The sequence below is a fragment of the Cucumis melo genome, chromosome 3 (assembly GCF_025177605.1).
Source record: "Cucumis melo cultivar AY chromosome 3, USDA_Cmelo_AY_1.0, whole genome shotgun sequence".
NCBI classification, from domain to species: Eukaryota; Viridiplantae; Streptophyta; class Magnoliopsida; order Cucurbitales; family Cucurbitaceae; genus Cucumis; species Cucumis melo.
In genome coordinates, this window is record NC_066859.1 from 18,002,977 (window position 1) to 18,028,779 (window position 25,803).

General features: G+C 33.0%; 2 protein-coding genes across 2 annotated transcripts; one reads left to right on the plus strand and one right to left on the minus strand.

The window, feature by feature from the left end:
- The first annotated feature begins 11,785 nt into the window (after window positions 1–11,785).
- On the plus strand, window positions 11,786–15,801 carry LOC103501295 (farnesyl pyrophosphate synthase 1). The gene is made up of 12 exons (XM_008464838.3): window positions 11,786–12,113; window positions 12,798–12,822; window positions 12,946–13,061; window positions 13,160–13,246; window positions 13,332–13,448; window positions 13,536–13,624; window positions 13,804–13,855; window positions 14,063–14,158; window positions 14,506–14,550; window positions 14,644–14,733; window positions 14,813–14,884; window positions 15,415–15,801. Exons 1-12 carry the CDS (start codon window positions 12,003–12,005, stop codon window positions 15,541–15,543), a joined length of 1,029 nt encoding a protein of 342 aa, XP_008463060.2. The 5' UTR covers window positions 11,786–12,002; the 3' UTR covers window positions 15,544–15,801.
- A 7,312-nt stretch (window positions 15,802–23,113) lies between these two features.
- On the minus strand, window positions 23,114–25,208 carry LOC103501336 (uncharacterized). The gene is made up of 6 exons (XM_008464888.2): window positions 24,689–25,208; window positions 24,280–24,588; window positions 23,818–24,116; window positions 23,649–23,723; window positions 23,350–23,530; window positions 23,114–23,121 (listed from the first exon to the last, which is right to left on the minus strand). The coding sequence occupies exons 1-6, from the start codon at window positions 25,206–25,208 to the stop codon at window positions 23,114–23,116; spliced, it is 1,392 nt and encodes a 463-aa protein (XP_008463110.2).
- Between the last annotated feature and the right edge of the window lie 595 nt (window positions 25,209–25,803).

The window sequence follows — 25,803 nt, forward strand, 5'->3', positions numbered from 1 at the left end:
TCAGACATGTAGACATCGAGGATGGTGTATTTTCGACACACAAATAATGTCGGGAATGTAAACGTCAAGAGACGTGCACTCTTGATGCCATGTTGGTAACACATTGGAAATATGTCTCCCGACGCAGTGCTTTTGACTCTCTTCCCAACGTCGGGAAATGAGTTCCCAGAGTATTTTAAATATTTTTCGACGTTTTTATTGCATCGGGAGTAGCCTAACTTCTTGTAGTGACCTATCAATCTCTACTCACAACCTTAATCCAACAAATAGAGAATTTGCAACATTTACCATGTAGGGCCTCAAACGGTGTCATGCCAATGGTAGCCTAAAAACTGTTATTATATACAAACTCCATCAAATGCAAGTGAGAGTCTCAACTCCCTAGAAACTCCAATGCACAAGCTCGCAACATATTTTCTAAAATTTGGTTGAAACGCTCAGTTTGACCATCAGTCTGTGGGTGAAAAGTCGTACTGAAATCTAACCTCGTGTCCATGGCAGCCTGAAGTCCTTTCTAGAACTTAGAAGTGAAACGGGAATCTCAATTAGAAACAATCGATACATGGCACTCCATGTAGTCTCACTATCTTAATCAAATACAATTGTGCCTACTTACTGACAATATAAGTGGAATTCCCTGTGATGAAATGTGCTGACTTTGTGAGCCTATCGACAACAACCCAAATCATTGCATAACCCTTCAGGGTCCTAGGCAATCCTTGATGGAAAAACAAGACATGCGCAGCGGAAGAACGAATCGAAAATTACTCTAAGTGCATCTAAACTAATTTAGAAGTTAACATGCATAATAAACCCTAGTTAAAATAAATTAGGTTAAGGAAAATACTTACCTTTGAAGCCTCCTGATCATCGATATCTCCTCATGAACCTGAATCGAGATCATCACTAGTGTTAACCCGCTATTCTTCGGACTTAGAACTAGGTTGTAGGACTCGTTAAGTGAAAGAAAAAATGAGAGAAGTATATGGAATTAGGAGGAAGTAACCAACAATTGGTTAAGTGAGAGAAGTGAGAAAATTTTGTTAAAATTATGAGTAATTTCTCAAAAGTTATTAAAAGACTCAAAATAACTTTCCAAACTTATTTTTATAAAAACATTATATGCATAATGCATAAAAGAACTTTACCAAAGATTAACACCTCTAATTCCACTTAATCTTAGTGGGCTTGTTGTTTACATGTGATGTAAACACTTGTCCCACTAAGTGTTAGTGGGATTATCCAAAAAAATGTTGGATTTTTCCACTAACTTTCGTCCAAGGGCAATATGGTCATTTGACCAACTAAGTCAAAGTCAAACTTTTACTTTTTCAAGTAAAAAGTTAACATTTTGACTTTTACCATTTTATCCATCTTGACTAATTTCGACCTCCTGAGCGAATCTGCATACATATTTTCAAAATTCAAATTACATTTGAATATGAAGACGATCAAAGTTTGACTTTTCAAAATCATAAGTCAGCATTTGATTTTTCACAACTTTAACCATTTCCATCAATTCCGAGCTTTTGAATATGATTCATATTCATATTTTTAATATTTAAATCTTATTTAAACATAAAGTTCTATAATCGACGACTATATCACCTATATTCATCGGTTTCTCTCTCTTTACCTAATTCGAACAATTCGAATTATTCCAACATATTGTTCTAATTTAATTCCATATGAGCTAGCAGGGGAACCTAATGGATCTATAAATCATGGACTCCAACGATCCGAGATTAACTGGCTAAACTCTTTTAGATTGAGCTAATCAACATTTGTTATCTAACGAGTCATTCCAAAGTCCCGTAGCTGCACTCCCCTCACTATAGATATATTTTTGTTCATCTGATATAACCATGATCAGTAAGTAAATCCTTCACAAGTTGTTCGTAACCTCGGCTAGGCCAAAGTACCATTTTACCCCTAAGACTACATTTTGTTCCTTAAGTTCCACTGATCCACTGTTGAAACGTCTTGTACCCTGTGTCCCTAGTCATCCACATGGTCTTACCTCTTAAATTGAAGGGTTATTGGGCCACTGCTGTTGAGCTGCCCTCACCTATGTAGATCTAAGGATAATACCATCTGAACAGAAGTTCATAGTTAGCTCAAGATTAAGATTAAGTTACCTAGGTCATCGTAATTGAAATAGTCAGTTTATATAGTCAACAGTGTTATAACTTAAAAGTGACTATTTTCATGGTTCCAGTCTTATGTAAGCTCTTTACATAGGATGCCCCCACTCCCACATCTCTACATGAACTATTCATGATCACATTGTTTGTACTAACTATAGAGCAGGCCACATCCATAGTGTTCCCAGAATAAGATGCCCAACCTTATTCATACATTGTAGATCGTTTGGGCTATAAACTCAAACTTGATTCATAAAGTTCAAGTCTACATTAGATAGCCTTGGGACATTAGTTTATTGGATTCAAGATTATAATATTATATTTTCACTAATAAGTCTTCAATAACCACTTTATTGAATATAATATAATTTTAACTACAAACTATGAGTTTTAGAACATAAATTCCAACAAAGTCGGTTGCAATAACAACTGAGCTAATTGTTAGATGACTTCCCTTACTAATACTGCAATATCAACTCTCTTAAAGTCTCAGTGAAATGAGGCCTGTCTAGAAATAAGTGTTGCTGGATGTCATACCTTCCTACTAAGAGCATCAACTACCACATTTGTCTTATTTGGGTGGTATAATATCTCACAGTCATAATCCTTTACTAACTCAAGTCACCTGTATTGTCTCATGTTTAACTCCTTCTGAGTGAAGAAGTATTTCAAACTTTTATGGTCTGTGAAGATGTGTATCTTCTCACCATACAAATAGTGTTTCCAAATCTTTAGTACAAAACCACTGCTGCCAACTCTAAATCATGTATAGGGTAGTTCTGCTCATGACTCTTCCAACTGACGAGAAGCATAAGCAACTAACTTATCTTGTTGCATCAGAACACAACCCAAACCTTTCATAGAAGCATAACTGTAAATCACAAAACTCCTTGAACCATCAGGTACAGTAAGAATCGGTGAAGTAACAAGCTTCAGCTATTCTGAAAAACTATCCTCACAAGCTTTGCTTCAAACAAATGGAGTTTCTTTCTTACTCAATTGAGTCAAAGAAGTAGCTATACGAGAAGTCCTCCACAAACTGTTGGCAATATCCTACTTAACCTAGAAAGCTACAAACCTTACTGACTGTAAAAGGTCGAGGTCAACTGGTAACAACTTCAATCTTTGTAGGGTCCATAGAAAAACACCATCTTTAGACACCACATGGTCTAGAAATGACGCTTGCTTCAACCAAAACCCACATTTCGAAAATTTTATATATAGTTGTTAGCTTGAAGGGTCTCTAAGACTGTGTGTAAATGCTTCTCATACTCTGCACTTATCTTCGAATAAACCAAGATATCGTCAATAAATACAGTCACAAAAGTGTCTAAGAAATCCTTAAACACTCTATTCATCAAGTCCATTAACATTACTAGAGCATTTGTTAACTCAAAAGACATCACAATGAACTCATAATGTCCATATCTCAATCGAAAAGTTGTCTTCCAAATATCACTACCCTTAATCCTCAATTGATGGTATCCCGATCAAAAATTGATCTTAGAGAATATTGTGGCTCCCTATAACTGGTCAAATAAGCCATCAATCTTAGGCAAAGGATATTTGTTCTTAACAGTCACCTTATTCAACTCTCTATAGTCAATACATAAGCATATCGATTCATCTTTCTTCTTAACAAACAAAACTAGTGCAGCCCAAGGTGACACACTCGATCAAATGAAACCTTTATCAAGCAATTCCTGCAACTGCACTTTCAGCTCTTTCAACTCTGTCGGGGTCATTCTATATGGAGCTCTATATATAGGAATAGTACCTGGCTCTAGTTCAATCGCAAAATCAATCTCCCTATAAGGAGGTAATCCTGGAAGTTTCTTTGGAAAAACATCCGGATAATCTCTCATCACAAGTTCTGATGACAAGGAAATCTTAGCTTCCCTAGTATTCACCACAATGGCCAAGATACTCAAGTACCCTAGTTAAGTAGCTTACGGACTTTCATAGATGAGATCACTTTAGGCAATACCACAAGTCCTACCCCTTTAAACTTAAAGTCGGTCTCTGCAGAAGGGTTAAACACTACCTCCTTATGAGAATAATCTATGCTAGCATGGTTAGCGGCTAGCCAATCCATGCCTAAAATCACACATATCCAGAATCAATAAAGTACATCTAACACATGACTCACTATCTCAATATCACATGATTTTATGTATTCCTTCGACAACATAACCTCTTTAGATGGAGTAGACAGTGATAAAACATAAGCTAGAGACTCCACTTCTCAACATGCATGTTTTACAAATACTAAAGATATAAATGAATGAGATGAGCTAGAGTCAAACAAAATCAAAGCATAATGCCTCAATACTCGAAGCGTACCTGTCACCATTGTGCCTGCTCTCTCAGCCTCAGTTCTGTTAGTTGCAAAGACTCTACCCTACTGTGATGAACCTGCCCCTAGTTCTGTGCAACCCTAATAAGCTTCATAGGGCATATGTCAGTTGTATGCCCCTCTTGCTTACACTTGAAGCAAGTTCTTGTCCCAATCAAACAACGACCTATATGATGCTTTCTACAAGTGCTGATAACGGCGAACGTCTCCACCTGACCTCAAGTTCCTCTATGGAACTTCAACATGCTTCTAATCTACTTTTCTCTTCTATCCAAATGATGTTCCCTTATTAGATCTCTTTGGCTAAATATCATCTCCCTGAATACTCATGTCCACTGCCAAGCACAGTGCTTCAGCCTAAGTAGCCGACTTATAAGCTTGCACAAAACCACTAATCTCATCCTTCAAACCTCTAACAAACCTCTCTGCTTTGGCCAACTCAGTATCAACTAACTCAGGAGCGAAACACGACAACATATTGAACTCTTGAGCATACTCTTCTACCATCATTTGTTCGTGCTTCAAATCTAAGAACCCCTAATGCTTAATGTCACTAAGAATAGTAGAGAAAAACTTAGTGTAAAAACACTCCATAAACTGATTCTAGGTGATCTGATTCTCATTACCATCAAGCATTCACTCTACAGACCGCTACCAAATAATACCTCTACCTCTGAGCAAGAATACAACACACCGAACTTTATGATTCTCGTGGCACCTCGTATAATGGAAAATTGTTTCCACGGAAGACAACCACAATTCCACTATAAGCTTGTAGGCTTTTTCGTTTTCGGAATTGTTCCATATAGTGTAAATATTTTGTCACTTTATTATATATTTGAAAAGACCCATAATAATAATAATAATAATTAGCCCCACACGAGGTTTGTGAATAAGTGATTGTTTGATAATGAGCAAGGAATATCCATCTTTCTGCTAAACAGGATGTATTGAACTCATAATTCATTAGATACTTTTTATGAATATCAACTAAGTATCGTAAATAAATTACTTCCGGTTGTTCAATCATTTGATAACAAGAGTCATTTTTTGATAAATGATTACTATGAGTCAGACTCAATAGAATTTGATCAATCCTTTTTTTTTTTTTTTTTTGTCGTTAAGGTGGAGAACTAAATCAAGAGTTCTCTTTCTTTATCATCAATTGAATCACTATTGTTTAGTTTTGGCTATCCATTATTTCCAACGCTTTTAACGATTTTTTCATGATATTTTATATTTGGCACACAATCTTAAACAATCAAATAATAGTTTGAAAACAAAATAAAAAAAATAAATCTTTTATATTTGGTACACGATCTTGAACCGAATAACAGTTTGAAAAAAAAAAAAGAAAAATTGTAGAAGAAGAGAAAAAGACGATAGAAAAGAAAAAAAAAGAAAAATTACAAAATAAAGAAGATGGAAAAGAATGACAAACGAAAATATTTAAAAAATTGAAGAAGAAGAGAAACAAGATGATGGAAAGAAAATAATCGCAGAGGAAGAGAGGAAAGACGTTAAAAAGGAAGGGGTAAACTTGAAATATTTAGAAAAAATGAATAGCTTCATGATCTTTTTCTTTTTGTTTCACGAGTTGTAAATATTTTGTCGGTTTGTTATATTTATGAAAATCAATCTAATAATAATAATAAATAAATAAATAAAATTCACCTTTTCTTCCCTTAATTAAGCTCAATCACATCCAACTCTACTCTTCCCAAAATATCAATATATTTTCTTTAAATTTAGACCCAAATCTAAACAATTTTTTTTTTCAAAATTTGGTCACATGATCGTTTAGGTTTGGCTAAACGATCCTTTTTTAATTTTTTTACTACACGATCGTTTATTCTTTTCTACATGATCATTTAGTTTTGACTAAACGATTTTTTTAATTCTTTTGGTACACGATCATTTAGATTTGTCTACCCAATGATTTATTGTTTTACACGATCGTTTACATTTGGCTACTTCAATATAAATTTTTTTTTCAAGATTCTTTATACACAAACTTTTAGACTTTTCTATTTTTTTTTTTTTTTTGTATATGGTCGTTTAGATTTGGTTATCCAAATTTAAACACGTAAAAAAAGAATCAGAAAAGAAGAAAGATGATGGAATCAAATCGTAGCGGAAAAAAAAAAAGAAAAGGAAAAGAAGAAAGACGATGGAAAGATTAAACGATGTAAAAAAAAAGAATCAGAAAAGAAGAAAGATGAAATCACAACAGAAAAAAGAAGAGGAAAAGAAGAAAGACGATGAATCGCAGCGAGGAGGAAGACGATGAAAGAATAAAAAGAAGAGGAAAAGAAGAAAGACGATGAATCGCAGCGAGGAGGAAGACGATGAAAGAATCGCAGTGAGGAAAAGAAGAAAGGCGGAAGGGCAAACCTGGAATATTTAAAACATGGCTAATTTCATAGGCTTTGTTACACGAGCAGTTAGGGGTGTAAACAGGTTGGGTTGGGTTGGGTTATCGGGTTGTATTATTATTTTTTCATTCTTGATGTTTGTACGGTTTAAGATTGTTGTACGATGTCGATAAACACTCATATCCAAAGTTTCAAACATCTATAAATTCAAAGTTTCAAATATCCATAAAAGTTCAACATTTTAAACATTATCCATAAATATTAGATAAATAATAAAATATCTATAATATAAATATAAATAAATATATATAAAAATTATTAATTCGGGTTGGGTTGGGTTGACCCGAATTTTTCAACCCCCAACTCGAGACCCAACCCAACCCGAAAAAAAACCAAAATTTTCAACCCAACCCAACCCACATTTTAAACTAACCCAACTCAACCCATATAATATGGGTTGGGTAGTCTGGGTTATCGGATTGTTTAGGTTATTCTTACACCCCTACGAGCAGTAAATAGTTTGGTGTTTTGTTATATTTATGAAAGTTTCCCTATATATATATATATATATATATATGTATATATATATGTATATGTATATGTATATATAGATATATATGTATATGTATATATGTATATGTATATGTATATATATATATATATATGTATATGTATATATATATATATATGTATATGTATATATATATATATATGTATATGTATATATATATATATATATGTATATGTATATATATATATATATATATGTATATGTATATATATATATATATATGTATATGTATATATATATATATATATGTATATATATCCACCTATACATATAACTATCAATTATCTAACAAAATTTTTACTGTTCGACTTAATTCAATAAACACCCAAAATTTTAAAATAAAATAAATAGATTGAAAAAAAGAGGTCTTTTAAAAAACATAACAAAATGGCAAAATATTTACACTGTATAGAACAATTCTGAAAACGAAAAAAGCCCACAGGCCTACAACTGAAAATATAAAAAATGTGTCGTCAACCACGCAGTCAACAATATATTTGGTACATAACCGTTTAGGTTTTGTAACGCCCTAAATTAAGGTAATTTATTTTTAATTATCTTAAGTTTAATTTTGAAAATTTTGGGTGTAATTTTATTTCAATTGTTGAAATATTTGATTTGTGGAGACTGGAATTTATTAGATATTTTGAAAAAAATCTAATTGTTTAAAGTTGGATTTTGATTAAAGTTGTTTGTTTTAAGAGAATTGTATTTTGGGGAATTTTGATTATGTAGATAATATTATTATGTAAGAATATTTATTTTAGGAAAGATAGTGTTTGATTGGAGAGAGAGAGGGAGATTTGAGTCTAAAAAAAAGTAGATTTGAGAGGTTTAAATAAATAGAGAGAGAGAAAATTGTTTTATTAGGAATAAAATAAAGAAAGGATAAAAGAAAATTAATAATAATTTTTTATTATTTCATTAAATAGCCTTGGAAAACGTAAAAACCCTATTCATCTTCTTCTTCCTCATCACAAAAGAAAAACCCTAATTCCTTACCTTGCTCCACCGTGCCGCCACCCTCTCCAATCACCGTCGTAAGCCTTCAGCCGCAAACGCCAAGTTTCCTTCACGTGAGCCGTTTCATCGCGTCGTCCGTAGCCGTCAGCGTCTTCATCTCCGCATTTTCGTAAGGCAACCAATTGTCCACTAGCCAACCCGATCTGTCGTTGTCCGTCAGTCGATCGTCTTTACGTCGAGCCGTCTACAAGCCGCTACGCCTCCATTGTCCATCAGCCGATCGTCTGCATCCGCCCAAGTCGCACATGCGTGTCCTTTAGCCGAGTCGTATCCTTGCGATTAGTGGAGCCGCGCGCGTCTTTCAGCCGAGTCGCACCTTGAGCCTACCCCTGCCCAAGTTGATTTCCTCTCCAGCTGTGAGCCACGCCCGAGCCATTCTATTTTCCAAGCCGAGCCGCCAGTCTGAACTTTTGGTTTTTTTTCCCACCTATTTTGGTAAGTTTTGGTAAGTTGATTGGGCTTTTGGCATGTCCAACAAAGATTTATTTTGGACCCTAAATAATTTAATTTTGGATTAAATTGAATTATTTTTCTTAAAGGACTGGTTAGATCAATTAGAAGTAAGTTGTGGAACATTGTCCTAAATTAGGATTGAGTTGGACCCGACATCAACTTTGGGTAAGTTGAACTAACTAGATTTTTTGATCTTATCTTAACTGCAAAATTTAGTTATCTTAGTATTTTACCCTTAATGTTTAGATTTTTCTTGGGAAGCTTGACTTTGCTGTCAGGAAGGTAATTCTGTGAATTGAGTTAATCTTCAAGTAAGAGATTCTCCTACTAGACCTACGAATTAAAGTAAGAGCTTCCATGTAACTTTCCCATTATGCACCGATGTAATTAATATGCATAATATGTTTATGTTCATGAGGATTGATAGTCATGACTAGTATAGGTTATGATGACTGATAGATCCGATTGAGTTATGATTTATGATGATGGTATTTGATGATGTTGATGCTTATGCATGAAATATTAAACTCATGATTAAGAACGTTTCAATTAATACTCATGTTATGTATTATGATGTTATGTTATGCTACATGCTATGGATATGGTGTACTATTAGCTTTTTCTATTAGAGTTGTACCCACATGGGTGTCCCTTAGGATCACCACCTTTAGGATCACCACCTTTTTATGACTGTGTAATTCGACGAGATCACCAATCCAGTATGAGATGATATGTTTACGAGTGGCTCGACGGGGCACTCACAACCCAATTTCTTAGTGTTTCTTTCAAGATTCACTAAATACTAGTTTGTCCTAGGTGTTCCTTATGTTCACCAAAAATCAGTTTATCCTAAGTGTTCCTTTGGGTTCACCGAAGACTAGAGATGTTCCTATGAGATCACAAATTGTACATGTTCGGAAACGTGCTAGTTAGGGGTACCACTTACAGGATTCTAATAGGAAGTAAACAGCCACCTAGCGGGACTAATAGTAGGTCCCTTACTGAGTAAATTTTTATACTCACTCTTTTATGTTTAATTTTTCAGGCAAAGGTAGAGGTAAGAGCAAAGGGAAGCTGACGAATGACAAGAAATGACCGTGGCATGCCATAGGGAACGTTTTTGCTTCTGTCGTTATGGTTTTAGTTTGATTTTAGTATTTTTGGTGCTTTCATTGTTATTTTTTTAAAACTAGATAGGACCCGAGCTAGGAACTTACTTTTAGATTTATTTCTACTTGCGTTATTTATTTATTTATGATTTTAGATAAGTAGATGAAGTTTAGATCACGAGCTTTTGTTTTGCCTTCCAATTTAATTTAAGAAATTTTATTTTCCTTTAAATAGTAATGACCTTAACTTAGTATAAAGAGTTGGGTCGTTACAGATTTGGTCGTTTAGATTTGAATAGTCAAATCTAAATGATTTATTTTTTCAATTCTATCTTTTAATTTGGTTATACAATCGTTTAGATTTAGTTACAAGATCGTTTAGATTTAGTCGTTTAGATTTAGCTACCTTAATTCTAAACAATTTTTTTCCAAAATTTGGTACATGGTCGTGTAGATTTGGCTAAACGAAAATTTTCAAAATTCTTTTGGTACACGATCGTTTAGATTTGTTTACATGATGTTTATTTTTGCAAGATTATTTGGTACACGATCGTTTAGATTTTGCTAAACGATTTTTTTTTTTAATTCTTTTGATACACGACCATTTATTTTTTTTTACACGATCGTTTATATTTGGCTACTTTAATCTAAACATCTTTTTCAAGATTCTTTACACACAGTCTTTTAAATTTGATTACCCTAATCTAAACGACATAAAAAAAAAGGAAGAAAATAAGAAAGACGATTGAAAGAAATCGTAGGAAAAAAAAAAGAGGAAAGGAAGAAAGACGATAGAAAAAAAATCGCAACAAATTTTCGAAGAAAAATGGAAGAGTAAACTAAAAATATTTAAAAAATTGCTAACTTTATGTACTTTTATACAAACGTAAATATTTTAATAGTTTATTATATTTATGAAAATTTACTTAAAAAAATAACTCAAAATTTGAAACGTATTGTTATCTGCGTAAAAGAAAATCTAATTACCTTAGGAAGGAAGATAAGAGATGAGAGAGTTAATTTTGTGAAAAATTATCTACTCCAAAAATTTGCCATTTATGGTTTTATACGATATTATACTTTTATTGAATAATCGTGAACCAGAAAACTTTCGTGAACATCCCATTCATCCAAAAAGAAAACGTGGAAAGAGAAAACGCTCTTCAGCGGCCATATCCCACACTTGAAAACTTTGGGACTTTAGTTTTCAGTTTTTCACCACCAACTTCTCTTTTTGCAATTCGCCGCCGTTGCCATATCCAGACGCCGCCATCTCCATTACCCATTTTAGACAACAAGTACTCAGATCAGATGACCTCCACGGCTCAACCATCTGACAATCCGGACCTCCAAACTCCAACCGCGAAGGGTTTTTTTTTTTTTTTTTGTTTTTTTCATTTAAAAAAAATCAAAAGTATTACAGAAAGACCGAACCGAACCGGGCATGAACCAAAAGAAAGACAGTTCGGTTCAAAAACCACCTTATGAACATGAAATTGCAAACTCCGCGAAGTCAAAAACATGTGATCCGCGTTGTTCATAACAGGTTGTTCTAAACGTAACACGTGATTTCACTGCTTCTATTCAATGCGGGAGTTCCACAAACTCTCCATCATCATCGTTCAAACTTACAGTCTGGATCCACCATCAGATCATCAACTCGACCAAATATGGCCACGTGTCATCATCTCTGAGATTAAGATTCACTCGATTTCTTACTACACTATTTATTATTCTAAAATACCCTCTCCTTTCCTTCGTCAATGGTGATAGGAATACAAAATACCTTTGCACTCTCTTACTTAGTTGTACCAATTTGCAATTTCAACTCGCATATGAGAATTTGCATTCTCTACATTTTCCATCTTTGACATTCAATTTTCAAGCTAGATCGATTCTTCATTCTTCTAGGTTTTCTTTTTCATTTCTCTATCTTGCTCTGTGTGTGTCTTCTTCATTTCTCCCTCTTCTATGGCGGATCTCAAGTCAACCTTCCTCAAGGTCTACTCGGTTCTGAAATCTGAGCTTCTTCAGGACCCTGCGTTTGAGTTTACGGATGCTTCTCGCCAATGGGTCGAACGGGTAACCTCTTTGATTCTTTTCCGTTTCTCCTTCTGTTCTTCTGGTTTCTATGTGCTTCCTGTCTCCATTTTGTTTCTTCGTTTCCAATGCCAAACTCTAGAGGGATAATATTCTGCTTCTTCACTTTCTTCATGTAATACGAGTAACTTTTTTTATTTATTTATTCCACCGATTTACTTCTTAACTTCGCTCTTCACTTGATTACGATTAGCCAACTCATCTGAAAAGGCGAGTGCTCTCCATTTCTGTGTGCCATTTTGAAATTGTTGGCCTAATTTTGTAATTGTGAGCTGTTTTATGTACTGCTTAAGGAACTAATTGAACGTGTTTCTGTCATGGTGGTCATAGATTTGATTTCACGGTTAAGAAACCGAGAAAGAGGTCCTTAGATCTATATATTGTTTACATCGGTTAGCAATATAAGATTGATATGGTTTGAATGATGCGTTCCACTAGTCAAATTAATCGGGCCTACACTTCAGTGAGCTTAAACATACCACATTTGATATACTATTCAATCCAATCAGCTTCTGTCTTCCTAGGCTTTTGGTCATCAATTGACATGGTTTCCATTTAACAGTTGATTCTAGTATCTATTCCCATTTGTTTACTGTTATCTCGGTCCTTTACAGTTGATTCTAGTTTATATTCCCATTTGTTTATTGCTATCTCGGTCCTTTACAGATGCTGGACTACAATGTGCCTGGAGGTGGGAAATAATCATGCGAAAGATTCTGTTCATTGATCATATTATTGGACATGTCGGACTATTCATGGACATATTTTGTGAGGAAGTAAGCTGACTTCTAACGAGAAATGATTTTTCCTGCAGGTAAGCTTAACCGAGGGCTCTCTGTTATTGATAGCTATAGATTATTGAAAGAAGGGAAGGAACTGACTGAAGATGAGATCTTTCTTGCTAGTGTTCTTGGTTGGTGTATTGAATGGGTAAGATATAACTATACGATTCATTCTATTGGCCTGCTTGGAGGATTGATAAACAAGATGATATTCTTATCCTCATGAATTTTCTCAAATCTCTGCAGCTCCAGGCTTATTTTCTTGTTCTCGATGATATTATGGATAACTCTGTCACACGACGTGGTCAACCTTGCTGGTTTAGAGTACCCAAGGTTTTCTAGGAAACAATGTATAGCATTCTTCAATCTATAACTGTTATTGCACTAAACAGCTGAAGAGTCTAAGTTTTCTTGGTAGGTTGGGATGATTGCAGTAAACGATGGAGTTCTTCTTAGAAATCATATTCCTAGAATGCTCAAAAATCACTTCAAAGGGAAGCCATATTACGTTGATCTGCTGGATTTATTTAATGAGGTGGTTTCTTGGCAATGACTAACATGAATTTATTCCAATCTTGATCTATATAACATGCTCACAATCGTGTTTTTTATGTTCAAATAGGTTGAGTTTCAAACAGCATCAGGACAAATGATTGATTTGATAACCACCATCGAAGGAGAGAAAGATCTTTCAAAATATGCATTATCACTGTGAGTTTCAACTTTCAAACCCTTTTTCCGGTTTCTTTATTTGGTGCAATAAAGTCAAAATGGTATATGCCATACTATATGTGTGAAAGAACAAGTAAACCAGGAACATTTCTGTTGTTTTCACTTCCATATATTATTTTGGGGTTCTTTCTAATGCACATATAATGTAACTTTTGTAGTCATCGGCGCATTGTACAGTACAAGACAGCCTATTATTCATTTTACCTTCCAGTGAGTAGCTTTTCCTTGCTACACTTTAAGAAAGCAGTGTGTGTGAAGTGGTTAAAGAATTAGTAGCTTCTTGGTGGCTTTGCATTATCCATTTTTGTAAAATACATAGTGTGAAGTTTTATTCTGCAGATCATTTCTCTAATAAAATACTCACTATTGTTTGTGACAAATTTGATTGACCGTGTGCTGTTTTTGTCATGATTGCAGGTTGCTTGTGCACTGGTTATGGCAGGTGAAGATCTTGAGAAACATACTGCAGTTAAGGACATTCTTGTTCAGATGGGTGTTTATTTTCAAGTTCAGGTATATTACTTTCACTTGAATGGTTGATTAATGATTCTGATTTTCTCCAGATTTCTTAGGGTTGATGTCACATTCATATTATCTCAACTACACTTGGTTTCTTAAGAACTGTTTGTTTAAGCCGATGTTTGATTCAAAAACTTTCTCTTAATCTTCTTTAACCATATCTTCAAATACATGCTTATCTGCTTTTAATCCGAGGATCTAGCTTTTGTCTTCAAGAGGTGCCCACAATAAACTTTGCTCCATATACTCAGAAGTTTTTTTTTTATTCTTTTCTCAAGTAGGGATTTTTTTTAGTGTGGTTTTTAATCTCTTGTCCTGTGGCACTGTGATTATGTGAACAGGATGATTATTTAGATTGTTTTGGCGATCCTGAAACCATAGGAAAGGTGAGTTGTGCCCTCTACATGTTAAACTTTTCACACCTTGTACGGTGCTGATGAATCTTTTATTCATGAAGTTCTTGAATCAACTGTTGTCAGGTGGGAACAGACATTGAAGATTTCAAATGCTCTTGGTTGGTTGTGAGAGCTCTGGAGCTATGCAACGAGGATCAGAAGAAGTTATTACATGTAATTGTCACATTTTAAAATCCTTGATTGTTTTCTCATCTGTCTTGCAAGAAGTTGCTTCATTTTTATGTTTTACCAGGAGGCTTATGGGAAACCTGACCCAGAAAATGTGGCCAAAGTAAAGGCCATCTACAAGGATCTCGATCTTCAGGTCTGAGCTTACATCATAAAAACTAAAACCTTACTCATTTTATAGCAAGAAAAAATATCCGGAGTTAAAGAACCTTAATATAAAATATTAAAATTAATTACTTTCCCCAGAACACTTAGAAATGTAGAAATGCTTATCAAAGAAGCACTTATTAGGTACTTTATTGAGTGGTTTTTACTTCATCTTTTAATTTCTTATAATACTGTCTTAACCCTTATTAGATGGAGACATTTTCTCTCACGAATTTCTTTCTACATGTTTCACAAATCTCATTCTTCACGCCTGTTCTCTTGATAACTTGTTTCTATCCACGTTAATCTTGCCAGTTTCTTTGGAATTTTAGAAGAATCAGAGAAGGAAGTTAAAAAACTTCTAATTTTTTTTTATATTGAAGTACTTTTTTGCGTACTTTCTGTGAATCACTCCAAAACTCAGCATCTAAATTATTGATGGAACCAAGAAACCATGGTCTAACTCCACAACTTTAGTCCTTTCTCTTTCAGTTGCTTATTATAGTTTCCTCTGGGCAGGGTGTATTTGCGGAGTATGAGAGTCAGAGCTATGCTAAACTGAATGCCTCCATTGAAGCTCAACCTAGCAAAGCAATTCAAGCAGTTCTCAAGTCTTTCTTGGGTAAAATATACAAGCGCCAGAAGTGAGCTACTCGTAGACTTCTGCTCCCTTGGATTTGGCTTCAGCATGCTCTTATTTCTTTAGTAAGCTTGGAACGTATACAGATCCATCTTACTAGCTTCTGATTTACATGCTTTTGGTCTCGAAATAAGGTTCCACGACCTCTATTCGTAACCTTGGTATTGGAATACTGTCTCTTCTCTGTTTTAAAAATGTTCTTAAATTTACCGTGGGAAGCAAAATTTGATGTCTTGAATAAGATATAGAATGGTTCTCATTTCTTATTTCTTTTGCCTTATATGAAACAGAAAGAAACTATATTCTTATCAGGAAAAGGAACAGACTTAGGCGCTGAAGGTGGTAGAGAGAATCCCTTGCCAAAAAGGAAAATTATTAATAAAAGAGCATCCAATATCTAATTAAAGTAACAGCTCCTAAAATCTTTGTGATTTGAATTCCACCAAGAAGCCAAACGATGTATACTATAGAGCCAAGAATCTCCCAAACTAGTCATTCTAAAAAATCCAGCGATCTCATTCATTCCATGATAACATAACCAAAGTACCAAATAATAGACTTTAATCGTGCAATCCCACAAAATCTTAACCCTAGGTTCCCCAGTAACCTCGTACATTTTTTATTTTTTCAGAAAAGATCCCCAATAACGCCTCATCCAGCCAATCGTTGATCTTTGTCAAGTGGCAAATAGACAAACCAAACTCATAGCCGTTTGGATTGGAGGATGACAATAGGTACGGGATACATATCCCCTTGTTTGGTTCAAGTTTTGAAGCTTTAGTCATGGAAATAAGCTATTCCATGCATCCTTTATACCCAGGAGTTGTTTATCCAAAAGCGTGGGTTTTCTAAATGTCTACTCTCTTTCATAGGTGTATATTCTTTTATTTTATATATTATTTAAATTAAGGGGTCTTTTAAAAAAATATAACAAAATGGCAAAATATTTATACTATATAGAACAATTTTAAAAACGGAAAAAGCTCGTAGACCTACAATGAAAAATACAAAAAATGTCCCGTCAACAACGCACGTAATATATTTGATACAATGCGTGTAATATATTTGATATACAACCATTTAGATTTAGTTACACGATTGTTTAAATTTGGCTACTGCAAATCTAAACGATTTTTTTTCAAAATTTGGTACACGATCGTTTAAATTTGGCTAAAATATTTTTTTCAAGGTACACTATCGTTTAGATTTGTTTCTATGATTGTTTATTTTTTCAATAGTTTTTTGTACATGATTGTTTATTTTTTTCAATAATTTTTGGTATATGATTGTTTAGATTTGGCTAAATGATTTTTTTAAAAATTCTTTTTGGAACGATTTTGTTCAAGATTTTTTTTATACATGATCTTCTAGATTTGGTTATCCCAAATCGAAACGACGTAAAAATGAGGAGGAAAAAAAGAAAGACGATGTACGCAGCGAAAAAAAAAGAAGAAAAAAGACGATAGAAAGAAATCAAATTTGGTTACCCAAATCTAAACGACATATAAAAAAGAGAAGGAAAAGAAGAAAGATGATGCACGCAGCGAAAAAAGAGAAAAGGAAGGAAGATGATAGAAAGAAATCAGATTTTGGACGTAAAAAAAGAGGAGGAAAAGAAAAAAAAACAGTAAAGGAAGAAAGACGATTCGCGAAGGAGAAAAAGATAAAAAGGCAAACTTGCAATATTTAAAAAGTAGTTAACTTTATGGGCTTTGTTACATAGGCCGTAAATATTTTAATAGTTTATTATATTTATGAAAGTTTCCCTTAAATTAATTGATCTAACACTCTTTTAAAAAATTAGTTTATATATGAAAATGTAAAAACCCAACCTCTTATACTAAGTTGAGGACTTTACTTTAAAAGAAAATAATTAAAATTTATTTAAAGTAAATTGAAAATAAAAAAAGAACTGTGAATTGTCGTTAAAATCATAAATAGAATGTACGAAAATAAATTAAAACAGAATCCTATCTCGGGCCCTACTAGTTTAAAATGGAAAAACAAGGAAATAAATAAAATAAAATAAAATGAAAAGAATATCCACACTAAAATCTGACACATGACGTAAGCAGAAACAAACGTGTCCCTATGGCTCGCCACGGTCACTTCTGGTCATTCCCCAGCTTGCCTCTGCTTTTATCTCTACTTCTGCCTGAAAAAAAATAGAAATAAAAGAGTGAGTATAAAAATATACTCAGTAAGAGACCCATTACTAGTCCCGCTACGCGCCTGTTAACTTCCTATTAGAGTCTTGAAGAGTGGTACCCCTAAACTGGCACGTTCCTGAACACGTGCAATCTATGATCCCGTAAGAACAAGCTGGTCTTTGGTGAACCCAAAGAAACACCTAAGACAATTGGACTATGAGTGATCCCGTTGAATCACTCAAATCATGTCAATATCAATGTCAATTTCAGACTGGTAGTCCCGTCGGACTACGCAGCATAAGTGTGAGCGATCCCGTCAGATCTCTCAAATCATGTCTATGTCAATGTCAGACTGGTGATCCCGTCGGACTACATAGTCGTCAAAAGAGTGGTGATCCCGAACGACACTCATATGGGCACGACTCTAATAGGTAAAACTAACATACACCCTATCCATAGCATGCACATAACACATCATCAAATCATATCATAACATATCATGCTATAACATGTTATACCATACATATCCTATCATATCATATCATATCATGTCATATCATCCTCAATCACAATACTGTATCATTAAACGTAGGTGATAACATCAATGCATTATCAGCTCTTACACAAAGTCATCCCGCAGTCAAAAATTACAATATCAGTTTCTATCTGTAACCTCAAGTTCTGTAGCTAGCCATCATCAATACATTTACATAAAAGTATGACCCAAATTACAATAGTACCCATATTAAATGATTTACGAATTAAAAAAAAATTGGTAAGTGATACGTTAATGGCGTGAAAATGGAGGATTTTTGAACCACGTAAGGAAATTCTCAACGGACAGTTGCGGAATCCATTCATTGTGCGTTGAAAATTTTCTTCAACCGATCGTTAGGGTTTTGTAAAGCTCCTTCATCTCTTCCACAGCATTCTTACCTTCCGCTGACTGTTCAGCAACATTCTTCCCTTCTGGTGAGTTTTTTTTCTATTCTTATCTGGAACTAAAAGAGGTATATATGGAACGGTCTTTTGCTCATTAGCGTTTTCAATTAATCATTCTTTAGCAGATATTCAAGGTTTGGGAAACTCCATCGCAAAACTCTGTTTTAAAGCATTCCATTACAGTTCCGGTGAGTATTCCATTACTGGGATTAAAGGAATATATATGGGATATCCACTTATTTATTGAACAAACTTCCATTACTTTGATTAGAATGTCGAAGAAATTAGGATTTTTAAGTGAAGCTACTCTGTGTATTACACAAATTGCATGTTGTAAATATTTGTTGTTATAACACAAATTTGAATTTTATATTCTATATGACCTTAAAGTGTAGATACTCTGTGTAAAACATACATTTAGTAATGCATGTTGTATATATTTCTTGATTAAATCGACATTTTGAAGTCTGTATATATTTAAGTGATTATATAGTTTTGAAACAACCAATTGTAAGTGTAGATACTCTGTGTATACCACAAATTGCATGATGTACATATTTGATGTTATACCACTAATCTGAATTTTATATTCTATATGACCTAAAGTGTAGATACTCTGTTGAAAACATACATTTAGTAATGCATGTTGTATATATTTCCTGATTAAATCGACATTTTGAAGTTTGTATATATTTAAGTGATTCTATAGTTTTGAAACAACCAATTGTAAGTGCATATACTCTTTGTATACCAAAAATTTTTGGTTGTACATATTCGTTGTTATACCAAAAATATGAACTTTATATTGTATAATAATATGTAAGATAACGTTGAAAAACAATGGTTCGTAGAAGCGAAAGATGTCTAAGATTGAGGCTGAACAAGATTAAATCAAACAAGGATGATCCTATTGTGGTCGGCGATAATACAGATGTATGTTTGATATTTATTGAATTGAAATTCTATATTGTAGTTAAAAAGAAATATAATATGTGTATATATCGTAGGAGGAAATAAGAAATGAAGAACAAATAGAACTCCAACCACTACAAACAATTTATCTCGAAGATGATGAATAAGACTTAAGAGGACCGACAGGTACACAAATTGTTGTGTACCATGATCAGAAGTTTATAAAAACGAATGTAGTTTTTGAAACTCTGGTTGCCAAAATGCCAAAAAAGAGCAAAGGAAAACAAACGAAAAAAGTAAGTATATGTTATATTTACTAATCTATATATATTTTATATGATTTAAAATGTTGATTCCCATAATTATATTTGTTTGTAGAATAATGAAGGAGAAACATCATATGATGTACCACTAAACTTCTCATTGGAGTCTAGTAAGGTTTATTTATGATTTGTACCTATTTCAAAAAAATTTATTATATTCAGTTTTATGTATAAATAGAAACTAACATTAGTGATATTTGATTATCTGCAGGATAATGTACCAATAGAGAAAAGGAAATTGTTCGAATGTGTGTTCAAGGGGAAAGGGAAGGAAACCCAAACTGAAAATGTACGTATATATGAAATGTAGGTATGTAAATAACTATCATCAGATTACTATAAGGTTTTTATTGTTCATATGAAATGTAGGTATCTAAGAAGAGAAAGAGAAAAATGTGAAAGAAAGGGAACATAATGAGATAAAAAAAGTGATAACAAAAAAGAGGTAGAAAAAAAAATACAAATGTGAAGAAAGGAACAAAAAAATCAAATACAAAGGTATATAAAATATATGTATATAATATTGCAGTTGATTAAAATGCATTTAATTATCACTCACAAATGATATTACTAATATTGATTCAACAGTCGACTGAGGATAAAAGAAGGGGAAAAAAACAGCGGGCGTAGAGGAAGATTATGAGACATTCATAGCTATGCTGAAACATACTTTAGGTATTGTTAGTGTTTAGTATATATTAAGTATACATATAATGATATTGTCCTTTATATTATGTGTGCAGGGTGCACCATTGATCCTGAAAAGGAGTCAATGGTCTAGAGTGCAAAAATTGAACATTTATGCGATTAGATGTAATTAGAAATATTAAAAAAATTAACTAATAAGAAATTAGAAGTGTTTAGAAATACAACTTTTGGTAGTTTTCTAGACCTCAAATTCTCCAAATTCCAAAGTCAACTCCTATACCACATAATGAGATGCCGATATACATTGACGAAGGATGATGAGTTGTGGTTTAACTTCGAAGGAACTACAGTCAAATTTGGCATTAGGGAATTTGAGGCAATAATCGGTTTGAATTGTGGTCCATTGCCAACCATAGATATCTCTAATGTGAAGGAAAAATTTCTTTCAAAGTATTTCAAGAATGAAGATCTTATACCTGTCTAGGGTCTCCTTTTTATTTAATAAATTGAAAAATCTGAAGGAGGAAGATAAAATTAAGATGGCAAAAATATACTTCTTAGAGAATTTTCTCCTTGGAAAACAATTCACAACCGGATGTGATTTGGAACACATCAAATTACTGGATGATGAAAAACAGTTTGATGCGTTTCCATAGTGTAAGATAGGTTATAATATGCTGATTGATTCTATTAAAAAATCTATAAAAAAAAAACCCTACTGCCCTAGCTGTTGGAATTTCTGAATTTGTGTATTTCCTATTAGTATAGGTCTATGAGTGCATCTCACTGTTGACCGGTCCTTCAATATTTTGTGCACAAAAAGTTGATAACAATAAGATTTGCATGATGAGCTAGGTAGTTGACAACCACCAAAAATGGAAATAACTCACAGAAAAGGTCTTCGACAATGATCAGGTTTGATCAAAAACTATATATTTCATACATACCGTTAATATTTAATATTTACATGCAAATAGTATAGACTCATATATGAATGTGATTTCTAAAACAGTTCTAATATAAGGCCATGTTTGAGGATGATTTCGTGGAACGAAACACATTCCATGAAAGGAAAATGAGGGAGGAAACTCATAAAACATTTAAGAGAGGTAAATGCTCACGGCAACCTGAGCCATCAAATGAGGAAGTTCTTGATTACTTCCTCAAATTTCAAGAATTCATTATGGCCAACAGTCAGAAATTAGACAAGCTGATTGCGGATGTCGAATGTCTCAAAAATATGTTCAAAGATAAGGTAATTGAAATAGTAGAAAATAATGAAAACATACAAAGGGATGACAACAATGATGGAGGTGAAGGGGATACAAATAATGAGAATGTTGATAATGAAGTTGATAGGGATCTTACTAATCAGCAGGTAGATTTTCTATTCATCGCTATATTATGATTTATAGTTTCTTCTATATATTAGATATATATAGACGTATATTGTTGCATACTAACTATAATAATGAACAACATGGAAACGATACAAGAGAAAATGAAGAACAAGAGGTATATTAAACAGTTATAAATCTGTATTTGTAATCTATTATACTGTATATTACATATTAATTATGAATATTAACAGAGAGGACAAATTGATTTGTTTAATGATGTAGTATACAGTACTGCTCTCCTAAATGAAGTAGAACAAAATTGAGAAAGAAGCAGTAAAAATGAAGGTAAGTAATTTAATCCTTATAGTTATTATATTTCAATATATATGTAGTTTGAAATTATTAAAAATTACGCATTATATGTTTTATATAGAAATTTTTTTGGAAAAAAGACATGATCAAAGACTGTAGCTGTTAGGACTGCTACAATTATTGTATGTATATTTCTAATGTAGATAATATATATGACATCATATTGAATATGTAACTAACTAATTATTGAATGAAATAACAGGCTTATCAACTAGCAGTGAGGAAGAGCATAAGGAGGGGGAATTTATCTTCAAGGATATTGAGATCGTCATACACAACGAAATTTGGTTCTGCGGAGCCAAAGAAGAAAAAAATAGAGTTCAATGTTCAAGGATCTGAAGCACTAAGTTTTAAATTGCTCTCCCAAGGACTTTAGAACATTGTTTTATTCGGATCTGATTATGTTATTTTGAACTGAAGGAATAACTTTGTAATTTAGAATTTAGTAATTTGAATTATGTTATTTGCTTTGAAATTTAGATTGTAGTAATTAGGTTAATTGGATTTTATGAATAGCTCTCAATATACAATATTGGATTTCAAGAATATCCCAAATCGTATATTATGTTTGTTAACAATGTTTGTTTAAAGCATGATATTTAATTGGTAGGTTTATTTATGTAAAGGAACATGACTCTAATTCAGATTATTGAAAAATGTTGGTACATCCCAAAGTTGCTTTCAAGGAATTCTACTAGCATTGGGATGTACCAGCCTTTTTCAATTTACTGAAATTGAAAGCAATTTAATAATACACTTTTCGCGCTGAGATGATATATATTAAATAAAATAGTGTATATCAGTTAGGATACTATATATTAAAATTTGAAGTTAACTGAAATTAACAATATTAAATACAATATTGTAACGTACTAAATTGCAAAGTTTGACCTAAAAATCTAAAGCAAATAATGTATACATTAAAATGGAAAGAATATCATGAGGTTGAAAAATAGGAAAATAATGCAGAGTATATTTTTAATATTATGAAATATATAGTAAGAAAAAATTAGGAAACGTTTATAATTGAAATTAAAATTTTAACAACATTACAATATAAAAAGTTTAATTATAAGTAGAAAACATAAAAAATGAAGAATAATCTAGTTCAATAAGAAAAAACCTACATCTCTTGCAGTTATGACCAACACGTCCATAACGGCCACATTTAATGCGTCTCTTGAACTTCATTCTTGAAGGAATTCTAACCTTTTTCGGTCGACCAACAATACCTGATGATATTATGTCCATTGTCATCCTTCCCCTTAATAACTTAATTGATAAATGTTTCATGGTGAACTCAAAGTGCTATATTCAAGTAAAGAGGGGAGACATATGACTTAATTGATAAATGTTTCATGGTGAAAACAACACATGCATACACACAAGGTATTTCCAATATATCCCACATCCTACAACTACAAACCTTCGTAGGTAAGTAAATCACATATTGGGAAGTTTCATCTATGGCCTGGTATTTCATGTTATTAACCGAATTAACCTACAATGGAAAAATAAAAGAGTCATATATAATGTATATATGAAATATGGAGATGTATATTAAACATACGTAAGAATAGTTAAAATGACCATACCTTCATTGATCGACTACGTTCGATCTGATCCCTTAATGTACCTTCAATGGTTTTGGTAAAATTAGTAACTTGATAATCAACTTCATTTCTTCGTTCAAAAAACCATATTTGCAACATCATTCGTAAAACCTCAAGCATTGAACATATTGGTAACTCCTTAGCCTTCAGCATAGCAGAATTCAAACTTTCAGATATATTAGTGGTCATGACATTATATCTCCGACGTGGTGAGTAGGCACGAGACCACTTAGCAAAACCAATGGGTTCAAGCTCCTCACGTATACCAGGGGCAGAAGATTCTAATAAACGCATTTCGTGTTTGAAGTTTACAATATTAAATGTCTTCTCACATGCATGAAATATGGTATCCACTATTCTCCAACTTGAGGTTCCTAAGTAAATGAACAAGGCACATGCAATGTAAAACGTTGCGAAATACTACCTCTATAGCTTTGTATTTACTTTTATGCCTATTAGATACTATGACAACCTCATTCCGACCACCTATAATTCTCTTCATTTGGTTACAAAACCAGGTCCATGAGGAATCATTCTTAGAATCCACAACACAAAATGCTAGTGGAAAAATCTGATAATTGGCATCAAGTGTTGAAGCAGATAACAAAGTACCACCGTACTTATTCTTTAGACTTGTTCCATCAATAAAAATGACTAGACAACAATGTTGCCAACCAGAAATGGAAGCAGATAATGCCATGAAGAAGTAAAGAAATCTATCATCAGCATCAACTTTGTATTCAACAACAGAACCTATCAACATACAAAAAATAAGAACATATGACGAAAACATGTTAAAGAAATAATGACGGAAAATTGTATAATAATATTTACATGTATATTGTGAATATACCTAGGTTGTTGAGTTCCAATATGTATGCAAATCTGGGTAACATCTTGTAGGAGTCCTCCAGAGATCCACGAATATCATCCAACGCAACCTTACAAGCACGCCATGCTTTTTGGTAGGATATACTTAAACCATGTTCATCACAAATGAAATGAACTATATTTTTGGGAGTTGACAATTTAGAACCAGCTAAAGAAATTTTGTTCTTAATTAAGTCCTTGATAACATTAAAGGTGGCTTGTCTATGATCGGTTAATGGAACATCTACTGAATATGGATGTTCAAAATCAAACCTAGTAAGAACCCATAATGACCTATCCCCATGAATACAACAAGAAGCACGCAAGGACCATTTGCAATTTTCAATGGCACATTGCAAAATCATAACTTCTTTGTTCGATTTCACAATAACGTATTGAAAATTATCTTTAAGAGTAATGGCTTGTATGCACTGTTTGAACAAATATTTGCTTGAAAACATATCCTGAACTTTCAGTGCAAAATTGGAATCTACCTTAGACATATCTATGTTCTTAAAAAATCGATCCTCATCATCATAGATTTGAGTTTGAAAAGAACTCGACGGCGATGAACCCAAACAAATAAATAAATAGCCAACAAAATGAACAATAAGGGCAATATGACGCTCAACATTCGATGTTATTATATGGTAAACTCATTTAACATCATTATCATTCGTTATAGCCAAATCCTTTCTTAACACATTCTATAGAACCTAGGCAAAGGTATATCAATATTGTTCATATCAATTATACTGTCCAACTTGGATCTAAGGCATACAATTCTTTATAGCACATATGTTCGCATCTTGGACACACTAAAACTAAATAATTGTGCGATTCATTGAAAAAACCATCGAAGTATACTGCAATTCTGGTCATCCTGACAAACACATTACAAATATATGAATATATTACTATATGCCAAAATGTATGTATTATGGTCAATAATAAGGGGTATATATCCAAATTAATATACTACAATACTGACCATCCGAACGACTGTATGTATTATGGTAAATATGAAGGGGTATATATTTACAAAAACATAGAAGATAAATAACTACTATATCAAAACTTATAAATCTAAAATACATC